The sequence below is a fragment of the Elephantulus edwardii genome, unplaced genomic scaffold (genome assembly GCF_000299155.1).
Source record: "Elephantulus edwardii isolate Elephantulus edwardi_28Jun2011 unplaced genomic scaffold, EleEdw1.0 scaffold00012, whole genome shotgun sequence".
Classification (NCBI taxonomy): Eukaryota; Metazoa; Chordata; class Mammalia; order Macroscelidea; family Macroscelididae; genus Elephantulus; species Elephantulus edwardii.
In genome coordinates this window covers 30,761,478-30,779,340 of record NW_006399762.1, presented here as the reverse complement: position 1 = coordinate 30,779,340, position 17,863 = coordinate 30,761,478, and the positions used below count along the sequence as shown (strand labels likewise).

General features: G+C 35.9%; 1 protein-coding gene and 1 pseudogene across 1 annotated transcript in view; one reads left to right on the top strand and one right to left on the bottom strand.

Moving 5' to 3' along the window:
- The window catches only part of PPA2 (pyrophosphatase (inorganic) 2), a 175,186-nt gene that overhangs the window by 56,538 nt on the left and 100,785 nt on the right, over positions 1-17,863 (bottom strand). Inside the window, exon 8 of the mRNA XM_006881156.1 lies at positions 2,081-2,208. Within this exon, the coding sequence (XP_006881218.1) occupies positions 2,081-2,208 (128 nt within the window). The remainder of the gene's footprint in view (positions 1-2,080; positions 2,209-17,863) is intronic.
- Positions 4,445-17,863, top strand: part of LOC102857725 — a 23,827-nt pseudogene continuing 10,408 nt past the window's right edge.

The window sequence follows — 17,863 nt, the reverse complement described above, 5'->3', positions numbered from 1 at the left end:
GGATTCTTAGGCTCCGTCTAACATACTTTGGACATGTTATGAGGAGAGACCGGTCCTTGGAGAAGGACATCATGCTTGGGAGGGTGGAGGGACAGCGCAGGATAATCAGGATGGGAGTATCAGAGACAATGCGATTGGCACAGGACAGAGTGGAGTTTAGGGCTGTTGTACATAGGGTCGATATGAGTCGCAAGCAACTCGACTGCACATAACAACAACAACAACAATAAGAGAGCTCAATTCAGTAAGGAAAACTTCAGCAAATGATATAACATGTATCATTTTGCAACAGTGATGAGAAATCCCCAAAAACAGATGTGCAATTACATAGATAGAAACACATATATGCATATAGGAAGGCATATGAATGTACAGGCTTATCACATACATACTGAACAAAGCACATAGGTACACAGTTAAGAGATTTCTTAGATAAAGGAAAACTCATAGAATTTGTCAGTTTTCTAACAGTTATTTTATTTAGCGATATTATTTTTTATTAGCTTTTTAGTATAATTTTAGTGTAACTGTCAATTGACTTTTCATTCAATAATTCAAACATGCTTACTGATTACAGTCTACATTATAACAGAATGCTTCCCATTTCCTCTTTGTTTCTTATTCCCAATTATCCTGTTTCTTATCACTTCTTGAACTTTTTTCCTAGGAAAATGCTTCTTTTTTGGTCTTATAGGGTTGATTGTTCTAAGAAGTGTATACCTCTGGTGTTACTGATCACTTTACACATCTGTCTATTGTAAAGCTAAAAATTAAATCACAGGGATGCTTTCAGTTTCAGGCTTGAAGGATAACTAAAGACCAGAGTTTTAGGGGTTCCACTCATCTTTCTCAAAGCAGTAAGTATATTATTTTTTGTGCTTCTAGTTTTGGTCTTTGTCTCTTCCTTACTTCATCAAGGATCTTGTACTGTGATCCTTGCAAATTGATCAGAAGTGGTAGTCAGCCATCAACTAGTTTCGCTGACCTTAGAGTCATAGAGACTGAAGTTCACATGACCCACCGGTCTTTCACACTCTTTACACTTTGCTGCAGAAAAGGAGAGACCAATAGTTGCTACTTCAATGGCTATTAGCAAGCTTTCAAGACCCCAATTAATACCAAAGTAGGATGGAGAGCATTGTCTTCATCTACCATGCTGCTCCAATTGACACTGAGGTACCTCTTGATCTGTTCCTGAGTTGCCAAGCTCACTCACTCATTTCTCAAAACTGTTTGATATCTATTCTTTATAAACTGTTCTGTTTGTGCTACTATATACATAGATCTGTTTACAGCACATACATATGTAGAAATATCATCTGCTCAACCTATATGGTTGTGGATATAATCTTATTGTTTAATATATACTGTTCAACTTGTCTGTTAGTCTACATATGCACCATATATTTTAGAGATATTTGGGCTATTTTCAACATTTCCATCGTAACAAAGATACTCTATGATAATTCTGTGTCACTCTAATAGAAAAATTCTATTACAGACAATTCAATTGCCTTCTTAATTGTTAAGCAGATTATTTCTGTTATGATAGAATAAAACTCTTAGGAGAGAAGTCCCTTATGCACTAATTTTCTCCTTCCGAAAATAATAAAAGGATGGAATTATTTAATATAATTTTGTAAAATTAAATTGGTCGTAAATGCTTTCATTTTTTCTGAAATGAAGGAGGCCAAAAGACTTTTTGAAGCCTCACTGATTGACTTAGAAAGAAATAAATAAAGAGTTAAAAGTTTAAATAGAAATAATAATACCTCTAACTATAATGGTAGAGCTCTGGTGGCCTAATGGCAAGAAGCTGCACTGCAATCTCAAAGGCTTCTGTTCAAATCCACCAGCTGCTCTGCAGGAGAAGGATGGGCAATTTCCTCCCATGAAACTAACTGCCTCTGAAATCCCAATGGGTTGATTCCGACTTATTGGTAGACATAATAACAACAACTATGATGATTAGTCTAAATAATTTTTAATCATTCTACATACAAACATTTACATTAGAAACTCTTGAAATGGAAGTATCATACCTGAAAGTATATTTAAAAATAAAAATTATCAACCTCACCTTATTTTTGAATTCTCCATTAAAAGCAAACTTGTTTTCTGGTTTTCCTTCAGGCACTTTATAAACTCTAAACCAATTAAGTGTAGCTTCCAAGTAACCTGGCTTGTACTTCCTGACATCATCAAGATCTGTAAGTGAAAAAACAAAACAAAATCTGTTGCTCAAAATCAAAATTCATTTACTTTAACAGTGGAATCTTAGAGAAGCAGGAAATACAGTTCCTGTGAAATTCTGCTAAATACAACCAAAATTACTGGCATGTACAGTATCACCTCTATAGTTTCACAGGAGAAAAACCAAATGAAACAATCTACAATTATACATGTAGACTGTTGTTCACATGAGACAAGTAGAAAGCTTGATATATGAGTGGTCAATAAAACACATCTAAGCAGAGTCTAGAATGAAATGTGGGAATGACCTGTTCAGATATTCAGAAAAAGAAGAACAGTGGAAAGAAAAAGGCAGAAAGCACAACTAGCTTAAGACATGACAGTTCATATGTTTATAATATATGAAGAAGAGTATGAAAGTCCTGTGCCAGTCACAAATGACTATATAATCAAAGGGTTACACGAAGGACATTCTGTTTATTTGTGAAAAACGGATGTGCTTGTAAGGATGTAAAGGGAAAAAGAAGTAGAGATATCTGTCTTCTGTGTGGTGAACTGATAGTAAGTCGTGGAAAGAGCCTACTGAGACAACTGAGGTAAGTGAAGTAAGATGAAGACTTGGATAAACATGTAAAGGTGATGATATTGAATATTTAGACAGTAGAGCTAACGGCTGATAGGATGTGGGGATAGAAGACAGAGTAAGACAAAGGAGACAAGATGGCCTTACATATCCACCCGGAAAACTGACAGTATATTTAAGTGTTGAGAGAAGAAAAAAAAATCAATTATTCTGAAAAAGGAGGGAAAAAACACCAACAACATATATTTTCAGACAAATGAGATATGAAGAAATGTGTTACTGCTAGACGTATCTTGTAGGAAATAGTAAAAGAAATGCTTCAAGAGAAGGAAAACTTTACAAATCACAAACTCAGATATACATAAAGAAAATGCCTTTTGACAGAGAAGAAATAAAGAAAAAATTTTTAAAAAATTTAAACTTTTAATTGATCTAATAGATAGTAGTTCGCTGATAATAATAGCAGTAACACATTAGATTAAAGCTTATTAACATGAGATATGTATGAGAGGAAAACTACAGAGCAATACCTTTCTTGAATACAGATGCAAAATTCTTTAACAAAATCCTGGCCAATAGAATCAAACAACACATTAAAAAAATTCATCATAACCAACTGGATTCATAACAGGTATGCAAAGATGGTTTAATGTAAGAAAAACATTCAACATAATTCCTCACATTAACAAAGAAAATAACAAGAAGCATATGATTGCAGCAATTGATGCAGAAGAGTTATATATATGACAAAATCCAACAAATTTCCTGAGTAAAACACTAAAAAAAATAGGAATAGAAGGGAATTTCCTCAACATTGTGGAAAGTATATACTCAAAACCAAGAGCCAATATCATCTCAATGGAGAAAAACGAAATACATTCTCTTGAGAACAGGAACCAGACAAAGATGCCTATTGTCACTACTTCCATTCAAATTGTATATAAAGTTTTTGCTAGGGCAACATTAGAAGAGAAAAAAATAAAAATCAACCAGATAAGCAAAGAGGTAGTTAAACTGTCCATATATGCAGATGATATGATAATGTACACAGAAAACTCCAAAGATTCAACAAAAAAACTGTTAGAGCTAGTAGGACAATTTAGTAGAGTGGCAGGATCTAAGATCAATATCCAAAAATCTACAGTAACAAAGAGAACTCAGAGAAGAAAACCAAGAAAGCAATACTATTTATAAAAGCCAACCACAATGAGATACTTAGGAATAAACCTAACTAGAGACACAAATGACCTGTACAAAGAAAACTATAAAACATTTCTATGAGAAGTTCACTTTAATACAAGAAATTTGGTAAGAGAGGCAAGCCTCCTTTTACGTTGAATCAGATTCTTTGAGTTTTAACCCATCATGTATGGAAGAGCAAGAAGAAGACAGAATATAAACGAAGAAAGGAAGAAAAATTATAATATGAAAGATGATGCTACAAAGATTTCTCTGAGAAATGAGATTGGCAGAACTGTCCCAGACTGCTGACAGCAAATTCTGGTTTGCATGTTACTTGTGTCCCACCCCGCCCTCCTGAACACACTTGCACTCACCCTCTTGTAATCCTCAGTATGAAAAACAACACCAAAAATGTCTGTCAATTGACACACACACTCACGTACGCGTGTGTGTGTGTGTGTGTGTGTATAATTTTTTTTCCCCCCTATGTTTGGTCCTGGAGATGAAAGAGAAAAGTTGAATGGAGAAAATATTTACATTCTAAGGCAGACTCGGGCAGAGACTGAGGTAAGGCAACATGGCCCCAGTGAAACGATTGCGAGCCAGCACCTTGCACAGTGCCTGCCGGTGGAGTGGGAGGCGCTCAGAGAAAGGTACTGCACGCCCACTCGCTCCCTTTTTCTTGTATTCTCTCTTGCTAATTTTCTGGAGTTGTCTTTGAGGGCCACACTTTATTTTCCTTTCTCTATCCCCGTCAACTTCACCTTAGCACCCAGCTAGGTTAGGTACAGGCACTGGATTGGTATAAAATATGTTGATACATACGAACAAAGTTAATTTTGGCTATAATATGTGTACTGATGGTTGACTTTCAACATTTGCATTTTATCTCACAAAGGTGTATCTATTCAAGTACTCTTTCTGTTGTTTCATTTCATGTATTTATTTAAACAGGGGTATCCTTAGCTAACTAAGCAAACTGTATCCCAATTCTCTAGCAAGCCTTCCTTGGTATGGGGTTTTTCTTCTAATTTAAGAGAAAAATGAAAAAGCTCTTCTCATTGAACTATGGTTTGTGGTTGAACTGTGTACCTATTTTTTCTCCATGAAAACAGACTTATTTATATTTGCCATATTTTTCCAGTATATTGTTATTTTAAACAATAGAAGATGCTGTTATTTCATGATGTGTTGTCAGTATAGAATGTTTCAGTTCACCCCTGTTATTCTTTCTAAATAAGTGTCAAGTTATTCATTGAAGGCACTTTGCAATCAATTGAATGAAAACAGTATTGTTTCAATAAAAACAAAAACAAAACAAAAAACCCACTTCTACAAGAACAATAAAAGACCTAGATAAATGGGAAAATGTTCCCTGTTCATGGATAGGAAGACTCAATATAGTGAAAATGACAATCCTACCAAAAGCAATCTACATTTTTAACATAATCCAAATACAGATATCAAATTCATTTTTCAAAGAGATGGACAAAGCAACTGTCAAGTTTATTTGGAAAGGAAAGAGATTACGAATAAGTAAAGTACTTCACAAAAACAAGACTGAACTGGGAGGCATAGTACTCCCTGATCCCAAAACCTACTATACAGCTGTAATAACCACAACAGTATGGTACTGATACAATGACAGGCACATAGACCAATGCAACAGACTTGAGAACCTAGAACTTAACCCATCTATCTATGGCTGACTGATATTCAACAAGGAAACAAAACCTATCAAATGGAGAAACAACTTCTTCAACAAATAGTGCTGACTAACGGGACTACATGCAGAAAGCTGAAGCAGGATACACACACCATTTATACACAAAAATCAGCTCAAGGTGGATCAAAGACCGAGTGATAAATCCCAAAACCATACAGATCATAAGAGACAAAGTGGGCTCAAGTTTAGAAGGCCCAGCCTATGGTATAAAGAGGCTCATAGATACAGTAAAAAATAAACAACCAGGAGAGAGAGACGAAAAAAAAAGATAAATGGGACCTTGTAAAGATTAAATCTCAGTGTGCATCAAATACTTTTTTTCTAACAGGCTAAAAAGAAAACCCACCAAATGGGAAACACAAACAACAAAGAAACAAACAAACAAAACACATTTGCCAATACAATTTCAGAGAAGGGTCTCATAACAAAAGTTTATAGAATATTATAGGGCCTCCACAAGAAAAATACTTACAGCCTCATTACAAAATGGGCAAATGACATGGAAAGACCTTTCACAGAGGAAGATGTTAGGATGGCCAATAGAACATAAAGAAATGCTCAAAATCACTGGCAAGAAGAGACATGCAAATCAAAACCACAATGAGATTATCATCAAGCAATAAATGTTAGGACGTAGAGAGATAGAACTCTCATACACTGTTGGTGGGATTGGAAAATGGTACAATCTCTCTTGAAGGCAGTTTGGCATTTCCTCAAAAAGTTGAACATAGAAATTCCATATGTCCCAGCTATTTCACGGCAAGGAATATACCCTGAGGAAATTAGAACTGAGCAACCAATGGACATCTGCACACTAATGTTCACAGCAGTGTAATTCACAATCGTAAAAACATGGAAATAGCCCAAATAGCCAACCACAATAGAATGGACTGAGAAATTGTGGCACATACACACAACAGAATACTACACAGCATGCAGGAACAATGAATTTGAAAATTACTACATAACTTGGGAAGGACTGGAGAGCATTATGCTGAGTGAATTAATTCCATCTTATAGGGACAAATACTACATAAGACCAATTATTGTAAAAATTATCATTGCAAAAACGGAAGGGTAACTGGTAAAATGTGTATGGGGATCCAAGTGTTAAGGGGTAAAAGAAAGATAAGAATGGGTAGGCAGGAAATCATCGGATCACACAATTTGGTGGGTGGAGAGAGGAGGGGTAAAGGAAATGAGAAAGTTCTGGCGGGAATCTGAACAGATGGGGTAATGGTGGGAAAAATTCAATGAGGATTAAATTTATAAAATATAATAAATGAAAGTGATTGTATGAAACAAAGTGAATGAAAGAAAGTGTGAAACACAAAGTATACAAAATTTGTATTCAAACTAATATAAAGTAAAAATTTTTTTAAAAAGATGGCAGGTGAAACTCTGAAACTTAAACTGGATGAGAAGAAGGCAAAACAAGGGAAAGGAATGCTGAGACAAGAGCTAAAAAGAAGGTTCTAAAGAGAAACTTGAGAAAATAAAGCAAAGCATAAACCAGTGCAAAGAGCTAGAGTTAAAAAATTGAAAAGGCAGAACACGTTCTTAATTTCCCACACTGAAAAAACTGAAGAACAAAATCAAGCTTTAAGTTTCAATATCAAAGGATTCTATGGGCAAAAATTCTATTCTGTTGAGAAGAATAGAAATTTCAGGACATGTAATTGTTCTTCTAAGAAACTTGTAATTTCTTAGAAGTTTCTTTGTAGTGATTTGAACAAAACAAAGAGCCACTGCATGGTTTAAAATCAGAAGAAGTGTGTGTCAGAGTTTTATAATTTTACTGTACCTATTCATGACACGTTATGGCTGACACTGAGAAGAAAAGGAATCCCAGAGCACTTGATTGTGCTCATGTGAAACCTATACCTGGACCAGGAGGCTGTTGTGCGAACAGAATACAGGAATACTGCATGATTTGGAATTGGGAAGGGAGTGTGCCAGGGTTGTATTTCTCTCCATACCTGTTCAATCTGTATGCTGAGCATATTATCCAAGAAGCTGAACTCTTATCAGTAGGAGTGTGGCATCAGGATTGGAGGGAGACTCATCAATAACTTGCGTTATGTAGATGACACTACCTTACTTGCTTAAAGTGAGAAGGGCTTGTTGCAGAAGATCAAGGAATGGACTATAAGACGGAATTAATTCACTCAGCATCTCAATGTAAGAAAAAGAAATTCTTACCACTGGACAGACAGATAGTGTCATGATGGATGAAGAGGTGACTGAAACTGTCAACAGCTTCATCTTGCTTGGATTCAAAATTAACAGCCTGCATTACCAGCAGTCAGGAAATGAGACGCACTGCGCTGGAAAAAAGCTGTATTTAAAGACCTTTCCAAATTATTGAGGAGTAGTGACGTCAGTTTGAAGACTAAGGTGCATCTGATTCAGGCCCTTGTCTTTCCAGTTACTAGCTATGCATCTGAGAGCTGGATAATGAGTAAGGATGACAGAAAACGAATTGACTCCTTTGAGCTGTGGTGCTAGAGAAAAGCACTGAATAATCCATTGACAGCCAAGAGAACAAAGAGATAAATATATGTCTTGTAGAGACTATAGCCGGAGTGCTCCTTAGAGGCAAGAATGATGAGGGTTTGCCTCATATACTTTGGACATGTTGTTAGGAGGTGCTATTCCTTAGAGAAGAACATAATGTTGGGAAGGGTGGAAGGTTGGCGAAGGAGAGAAAGACCCTGCAATGGGTGACTGCTGCAAAGCGCTCTTGTGTATCAAGAAGTGTGAGGATGGTGCAGGAGAGAACACAGTTCAGAGCTTTTGTTCATAGGGTTCCTACAAGTCATGTTCTACTCTATGGCACCTGACAACAACAACAACAACAACAATAACAACATTCGGTACTGCTTGTCTAAACTGATTAAGGACCTGAGGCATTTGCTATAGAAGGTCAAGGACTGCAGCCTTCAATATAGATTGAAGCTCAACATCAAGAAAACAAACATTCTCACCACTGGGCCAACTGGCAGCACCATGACAGATGGTGAAGAGATTCAGATTGTTAGCAGCTTCAATTCGCTTGTCTCCATAATCAACAAAAATCTCTTGGTGCTAGCAGCCAAGAAATCAAGAGATGAATTGCATTAGGAAAAAATCTGCTATCAGGGACCTCTTCAGAGTACTGAAGAGTAACAATGTCAATCTAGAGATTAAGGTGTGTCAGATACAGGTCATGGTCTTTGCAATTACTTGCTATGTATCAGAAAGCTGGATAATGATGAGAGATGACAGAATTGATGCCTCTGAACTATGGTGTAAGAGAAGAGTATTGAATACACCATGAACTATTAGAACAAAGAGGTTCATCCTGGAGAAGGTGATACCAGGCATTTCCTTGGAGGCAAGGATTCGGAGGCTTTGTCTGAAATACTCTGGGCATGTTACAAGCAGGGATCAGTCCTTGAAGAGGGACATCATGCTTGGAGGGGTGGAGGGATAGTGTAGGACAGGAAGACACTCGATGAGGTGGACTGACTCAGTGACTGGGGTAATGGGGGTAGATGTGTCAATGAGGTTGGCACATGATAGAGCAGGACATAGGGTCACTATGAGTTGCAAGTGACTCAACAGCACATGACAACAAAAACAACCTTCAGTATGAATGCTAAGCAACTCATCTGAGGCACATGACTATATGATAAAAGGAATGTGGCATCAGGACTGCAGGAAGGCTCAACAACAACCTGCATCTTGCAGAAAGTTAAGAGAACTTGAAACATATATGAGGCAGAAGATCAAAGATGACAGCTTTTAATATGAATCACTCCTCAATATCAAGAAAACAAACATTTTCACAACCGGACCCATAAGCAACAACATAATAGATGGTGAAAAGAATGACATCAATGATTTAATTTTACTTGGATGCATAATCAATATGGTAGCAGCAGTCAAGAAATCATAAGACATTTGCCTTGGGCAAGTCTGCCATCAAGGACCAAATGCCAAAGGGTAAGATTTCAGTTTAAAGAGTAAGGTGCACTTAACTCCAAACTTGTATTATGCAGATGACACAATCTTGCTTGCTGAAACCTGGGGGACTTGAAACATTTGCTGCAAAATATGGACTGCATCTCAACATCAAAAAAAAACAACAACAAAAAACAACCAACCAAACCAACCAATTAACCCTCATCACTGAGCTTACAGACAATATCATGATAGATGGAGAAAAGAGTAAACTCAACGATTTCATCTTACTTGGATTCACAATTATCATCCTTGGTATCAACAGCCAGGAGTTAAGGAAACAAAATGCACTGGAAAATTTTGCAGTCAAGGGACTTCTCTAAATTACTGCAGAGCAATGATGTTAGCTTGCGGACTAAGGTAGACCTCCTTCAGGCCATGGTCTTTTCAGTCGATATACATCTGAGAGCTGGACAATGACTAAGGATGACAGTTGTGGTGTTGTGGAGAAGAGTACTGAATATCCCATGGATGGCAAAAGAACAAACTGGTATGTTTTGGAGGGGTTGCAGCTTGAGTGCTCATTACAAAGATGATGAAGCTTCGTCTCACATCCTTTGGACACGTTGTTAGGAGAGGCTATTCCTTGGAGAAGGACATCATGCTTGGGAAGGTGAAAGGCAAAGGATCAGCAAAAGAGAGGAAAATCCTCAACTAGACAGATTAACACAGTAACTGCAGCGATGCACTTGAGCATGTCAGAGATTGTGAAGATGGCACAGGACAGGTCAGGGTTCAGATATGTTGTTCACAGGGTTACTATGAGTTGTACTCACCTCAACAGAACCTAACTTCAAACTTCAATTGAACAATACACTTCAATACTGAACATAATTTAAGGCAATATTCTGATAAAAAGCCACTGGATTTCCAAATGCAGGAAAAGTAAGCAAGATGCATACCTCACAACATACACAAAATTAATTAAAAATGGATCAAGGAACTAAATGTTAAACCTAAAACAGTACAACTGTTGGAAGAAAATATAGCAGCAATGATTTGGGACCATTTTTGGTTATTTTTTTAAATGACAATTATCAAATACAACAATGAATCCACAATCAAAAGAAAACAATAGGAAACTGGGAATTAATAAAAATGAAATACTTATAAAAAGACTTAAAAGAATAAAAATACAATGTGCAACAATGAATGAATATCTAACTTTTCTGTAAACTTTTGTTAAAATCACAATTAAACTAAAAAATTGTATTTAAAAAAATAAGATAGAGACTGGGGGGAAAAATCTTCAAGAACCATATACATGATAAAGGCCTAGTATCCTAAATGTATATTCAACTTAATAGTAAGTAAATAAAATTTAAAAAAAAAATTCAAAATGAGCAAAGTACTTAAGACATTTCACAAAGGTGGATTTTCAAATAATCAAAATGCACATGAAACAATGTTCAACTACAGGTCAAGGAGATGATACTAGAATGGCTAGGCATTATATATATATGTATGTATATAATAATAATAATAATAATAATAGTATTATTACCAAAAGAAAAGGAACAAATGTTGGCAAGAATCAAGGAAACTGGAACACTTCTTAATATCTAGCAGTAACATAAAATAATATTCCCCCCCAAAAATTTAAATGCAGCTACAATACATCCCAGTAATTACACTTCTATGTAAATACTAAAAGGAATACAAAAGAGCTATAGGATCTAACGCAATGTCAAGAAAATAAAAATGATCACCACTAGACTGCTGGCAATATCATGACAGATGAAGAAATGACTGAGCCTGTCAACGACTTCATCTTACTTGGACTCACAATCAATATACTTGGTACTGGGAGTCAGGAGATCAGGAGACATATTGCAGTGGGAAAGTCTGCTGTCAGGGACTTCTCCAAATAATTGAGGAGCAATAAAGTTAGTCTGAGGACTCAAATATGCCTGATTCAGCCCATGGTCTTTTTAATCACTTGGTAAGCATCTGATAGCTGGACAATTACTAAAGATGACAGAGGAGCTGATGCCTTTGAATTGTGGTGTTGGATCACAGTGCTGAATATTTCAAAAGAACAAACAAATCTGTCTTGGAAAAGCTGCAGCCAGAGTGCTCCTTGCAGGCAAAGACGATAAAGCTTTGTCTCACATAGTTTGGGCATGTTGCTAGGAGAGGTTATTCCTTGGAGAGGGCCAACATGCATGGAAAGGTGAAGGGATGTCAGTGTAGAAGAAAATCCTCAACCCAGGTGGGCTGCTGACACAGTCTCTGCAGCAATAGGCTTGAGTGTGTCAGATTGTGAGGATGGCGCAGGATAGGGCAGGTTTCAGAAGTGTTTGTTCATCAGGTTCCTAGGAGTCGTACTTGACAGCATTTAACTACAACAACATGACACTGACACCTATGCACCGGTGAATGCTCACAGCAGCACTACTCACAACAGTCAGAAGATGAAAGCAATTGAAATACCTATCAGGATCAATGGGCAAAAAATTCATCACTATGTCTAAGGGCTAAGGATCACAGTCTCAAGTTCATAGTCTCCAATTCAAATGGCATAATATAGACCACTAAGAAAATGTTTTACATCTTATTTTGGTGAGTAGCAATTAAGTCTTGAAAAGTTGTGAGAGGGAAAAAATAAACCCCAAACCAAACAATCCATTAAAAGCTGTGAGAGCTCACCTAAGGTGTAATTATTGGTTTCTCCTACCTGGAGCAAAGGAAAGCAAAGAAGAGTCAGAGAACCAAGGAAGCAATTAGTCTCAAGTACTAATGACCTTCCAACTTGAGATTCCATCACCCTGAAACTTCCACTGTTTATATCTGGTTATCATTGCCAACCACTGTGAAAGGGATCATGATAGGAGGTCCTGGAGAAAGCTAGAGAAAAATGTGGATCAAAACTAAAAATGAAAAGGGGCGAGTTTATTAGTCTGATAGCGATTAGTGGAACCTCTGAGACTATGGCCCACAGACATCATTCAGTTCTGTTACTGAAATGAATCCCATGACCCACACGTGAGCCAAGAACAGACAGGTTTATAATCTGAAAAAATAACACCAAAGAGGTAAATATTGCTTAGCATAATCAAGCATGTAATGGCATTTGTCCAGGGATAAAGCTCAGAATGTAGGAAGGGTAGGAATTAAAGAGAATTGGAAATATTAAATACAGGGTGGAAGTAGAAAAAAACACATAATGAGGACTGCAATCAATATTACAAAGCAAAACTATGAATGGTTGAATGGAAAATTACCTTTAACTCAATTCACAGTAAGAAAGAGTAAAGCAATACATACAAATAACTGTAGAAATATAAAAAATAAAAATAAGCAGAAACAGATAAAATAATGACTGAATAAACAAAACATAGTACATATATACAAAAGGCTAATACTAGGAATAAAGTCCTTACACCTACTACAACATGGATTAATCTCACGGACCATCACAGACACACAAATAATGCATAATCTCATATGAAAGGACTGAAACAAGCAAATAGACCAAAGATTATAAAAGGGAGGACAAGAGTGAGAAGTGGCAAATTCCTATTGTGAAGAAAATTTGGCAGTGATTAAAAGAAATAGTTGTATAATACAGTTAATGTATCATCTGACCTTCATACCATCTACTCAAAAGTATTTCTCTAAGAGAAGTGAAACACAGGTTCACACCAGCTTTAAATCAGTCAAGACTAAAAAGTCAGATTTCCATCAGCAAGTGAATGAGTGCACTGTGGCATATCTATACGATGGAGTATCATCCTGCAATAAAAAGGAACTCCTAATACATTTCACAATATACATGAATCTCCAGTGACTTATGTAAGGAAATAAGTTATATATATCGAAGACCACATATATGATCTACACATTCCATGGATACATGCCAAACCAAGTGTATAGCTTCACAACTATATACATTTGTCTCAATTCACTGAACTGAACAATATATTTAAAATGTGTAAACTTTATTGAATGGTAAAATTGTGTATCAAGAAACTTGGAAAAAAAAATAAATGAGAACTCATCCCAGCACAGAGTTTATAATCCAGAAAGGTGGGCAGATTTAGAAACAAATAAATACAAGTTTGTGGACTCAATGACATTTCATACAGGCAAAATGATGTGGATACAGAAAATAGGTGGCAAGGACTTTATTTCTTATCTAGTCAAAGCTGCACTGAGAGACAACATTTAAACTGTTTCACAAAAGATAAGCAAGTATTTCCAGGTAGAGAAAGGTCAATTCTGAGAGAGGAAATGCATCTGCACAGCCCAAGAGTCCGTATATCTGAGAAAGGGTAAGAAGCTCAGTGTGTTAAGAGCTTTGGATAAATAAATGACTAAAAATCAGGTGGAAAGGAGATTATCAAAGCACATTCCTAAGACAGAGAATTTAAGTTTGTTCTGTAAACAGAAGAAAGGTAAAAGGTTTATTATCTTTTCCTTAAAGTAAGATAGGTTTGTAAGGAAATATGGAAGATACATTTCAGCAGCAAGAGACTAACAGCACAGGAGAAACAGCATAGAGAAATTTTTAAAAACATTTTATACTAGTTTATTTACAAAATTTGAATACATTGTTTTTGAGAACAGATTTTTACAATTTCCCTCACCCTCTACCCATCAACCCTCTACCCTCTATCGTCTACCCCTCCCCCCTTACACATCCTCATTTCTCTGCTTCCACCCTTTCCCACTCCTCTTGGATCCTCATACTCATTCTACAATAATGGTTTTATACAATATTTATCTTTGTGGGACTGAGGTAGTTCACTCAGCATAATGCTCTCCAGTCCCTCCCAAGTTAGGTAATAATGTACAAAATCATTGCTCCTTTGTGCTGGAGTATTTCATTGTGTGAATGTACCATAATTTACCAATCCATTCATTTGTGATTGGACATTTGGGCTGTTTCCATTTTCTTGTGATGGTGAATAATGCTGCTATGAACATTTGGTATACAAATCTCTGTTTGTGCCTCAGGTCTCATTTTCCAGGTCTTATATTCCAAGTAGTGGAATGGCTGGGTCATATGGAATGTCTATGTTCAGCCTTTGGAGGAAGCGTCAAACTGCCTCCTAGAATGGTTGCACCATTTTACAATCCCACCAACAACGTAAAAGAGTTCCTTTCAAACTTTGCCACTGTTACTGGAGTGAGATGGTACCCCATTGTGGTTTTGATTTGCTCTCTTATTGCCAGTGATTTGGTGCATTTTTTCATGTGTCTGTTTGCCACTTGGGTATCTTTTTCTGTGAAAATTCTTTCCATTTTTTTTTGGGGGGGTCTATTTTGTAATTGGGTTATCAGTCTTTTTTCTTGTGGAAGTCCAGGAGTATTCTGTTAAACTTTTGTTATAAGACTCTTATCTGAGATGGTATTACCAAATGTTTGTTCCCAGTCTATAGGTTTTCTTTTCACCCTGTTGGAAAAAAGGTTTTGATGTACACAGGAATTTAATCTTTAGAAGGTCCCATGCATCAATTTTATCCTCTTCAGATGGTACATTTCTGGTTGTATTTGGCAGCCTCTTTATACCCTGGACTAGTGCTTCTAAGCTTGATCCCAGTTTGTCAGCAGAGAGAAATTTTAACATTGTTTAAATTTAAAGAAAGATAGGCAAAGGCAATGGAAATGAGGAGCAAACAGATGTGAAAGACATTTTTTGAGGTCAAATTGAGAAATTCTCACATCCGATCATCTATATAACTGATTTAATAACAAAGATCACAGCAGACATAGAGATGACAAAGCTTAGAATATTATAAATGTGAAATGAATACAGTAAGCATATGATACAAGAAAGTATAGCATGTGAAAAATGCCAAAATTTCAAGTACAAATATATATTCTCTCTTGAAAAATAATTTGAAATACTTATTTTGATAGTATGTTGAGACCTTGCTCACACTTTTCACTTTTTATTTATATCTACAAGCAAATTTTCATTTGTTTATTAAGTAAAAAATAACTTTGGGTACCTATAACGTGTCAAGTTCAGAGTGAAGTTTTAAGAATACAAAAATCTATACCATAAAAGAAGAGATGAAAAGAGCTGTATTAATATTATTAAGCACTTGGGAATAAATCTAACAAAATGTGCCAAAACTTTCATGAATGCTTATCATTTTACCTAAAGATACATAAGAAAATCTGAATAAATGACTATTCTAGAATGTAAAAAAATATTTAAGAACAGTAGGAATCTTTAATAACTGGATTCTAAAATTTGTACAGAATAAAGGTAGAAAAAAAATTTAAACAAGTCTGAAAAATTAGAACAGGAAGTAAAGCATGTGGTCAAGATCTACAGGGGTTGGGGGGAGAAGAAGAAAGAGGGGGTGAATAATGTACACTGCATTGAAACGGATGAGGGCGAGAACTGTTTAAAAGTGATATGTGATTAGGTATTATTGTCATGACAGGAGTCCAGAAGGTTGCATAGTGGAGTAGACTTGGAGGGAGGGACTGTATAACAATAAAATTTTTATTTGACTTTTTCAAAAAGAAGAGTGAATTGGGGAGGGGGGAGAGATGGGCAGGGAGAAAAGTGCATTAATGAAACAATGGAAATCCAAAGTCTGTAAACTTTCATTAAAATTAAAAATAATAAAAAAATTCAAAATGTGCAATAAAAATTTAATCTAAGCAAAAAAATCAAATAGAAACTTTAGAACTAGATTCTGTATAAATAAGAAAATACAATATAGCAAAATATACATTTAAAAATAATGGAGATAAAATACATGTCTTCATAAATATTGTTAGAATAAATTGTCTATATGGGGTAAAATAATATACACTGGATATAGATAAAAATTAAATTATAAAAATAGTAAAATCTGACTATTGAGTAACAAATTCTTAAACAAGAACTAAAATCCAAAAGTGATATGTAAATAAATTAACAAAGGGCATAAAAATTAAAAGCCTTTGCAAGCAAAAATATATAAAAGATAGAAGAATCAATGCCTTTAACTTTTTCCTCCATATTTCCCTCATTCCTCTTCCCTTTCATTCTCTCAATTTACAGTTACATAACAGAGATGAGAATACTAGGAAGGTATAATTTATCTTTGAAACAATTATGTATATAAAATTTATTATCCATTTTATGTATTTTAAAAAATCATTTTATTTTTCACTTCTTTTGTGTTCTTATCCCCCTCAACTCTCATCTTTTTTTTTAACCCGCTAAGACTAATATTTTCTGTATGTATATTGTATATTTTTTAATATTGGTAGTCTTATATCACAATTGTCTTTCTGTGAGTGACTTCTACTGCTCAGCATAATTTGTTCTAATTTCATCCAGGTTTGAAGTATTTCATTAAATCTTGATAATCTGTGCTTATACAAAACTTATTATACCTAGAGCAACAAGCTTTTGTCCAAACACAGCAAGGAAATACTGCATGTTTTAAAATCAAGGAAGGTGTTCATCAGGGCTGTATCCTTTTTCCAAACCTGTTCAATCTACATGCTGAACAAATTTTATGAGAAGTTAGTCATTAGGAAGAAGAATGTGGCACTGTGACATCAGCAACCGCCATGTCGTCAACAGCCACGGATCTGTTTCAGTCAATTAACTAGGTACTTTGGGAGGACCAATGCTGTTTCACTAAACCACGCGGTACCACTTAAGTTCAAACGGAAAGGAGCAGGACAACTGGAGCAGCTCAAGTGAGGCAGAGGAGTCAGTTCTGGAAGGGAAAAACCAAAGCTTGTTGGTTTCCCATTCAATAACTTCGGGGGGGTTCACCGCTTTTTTGCTAGACCACAGAGGACCCCTTAAGCTCAAGCAGAAGGGAGTAGGACAGCTGGTGCAGCTCAAGTGAGGTGGAGGAGCCAGTTCTGGAAGAGAAAAACCAAGGCTTGTTGGTTTCCCATTCAGGTATTTTTTGGGGGATCACTGTTGTTTGACCTTAGGGTCTATGGGCCTCACACCAAGAAGGAAACACAAATATGCAGGCCCTTAACAAAACACTGTCATACTCTTGGTCACAATATAGTTACAATGGCCTAACATATATCAAGAAAAGAGACATAATTTCAAGAAAGCAGCACTCAGCCTCAGCTCTCATGAAAAAACAAAGTAACCTTTCTCCTAAAAAAGCAGACCCACTCTACAACCCTCATTGCATACTCCTATGATAAAAATAATGTAGAGTGGATTATATTTGGGGCTAGGGGGTGGG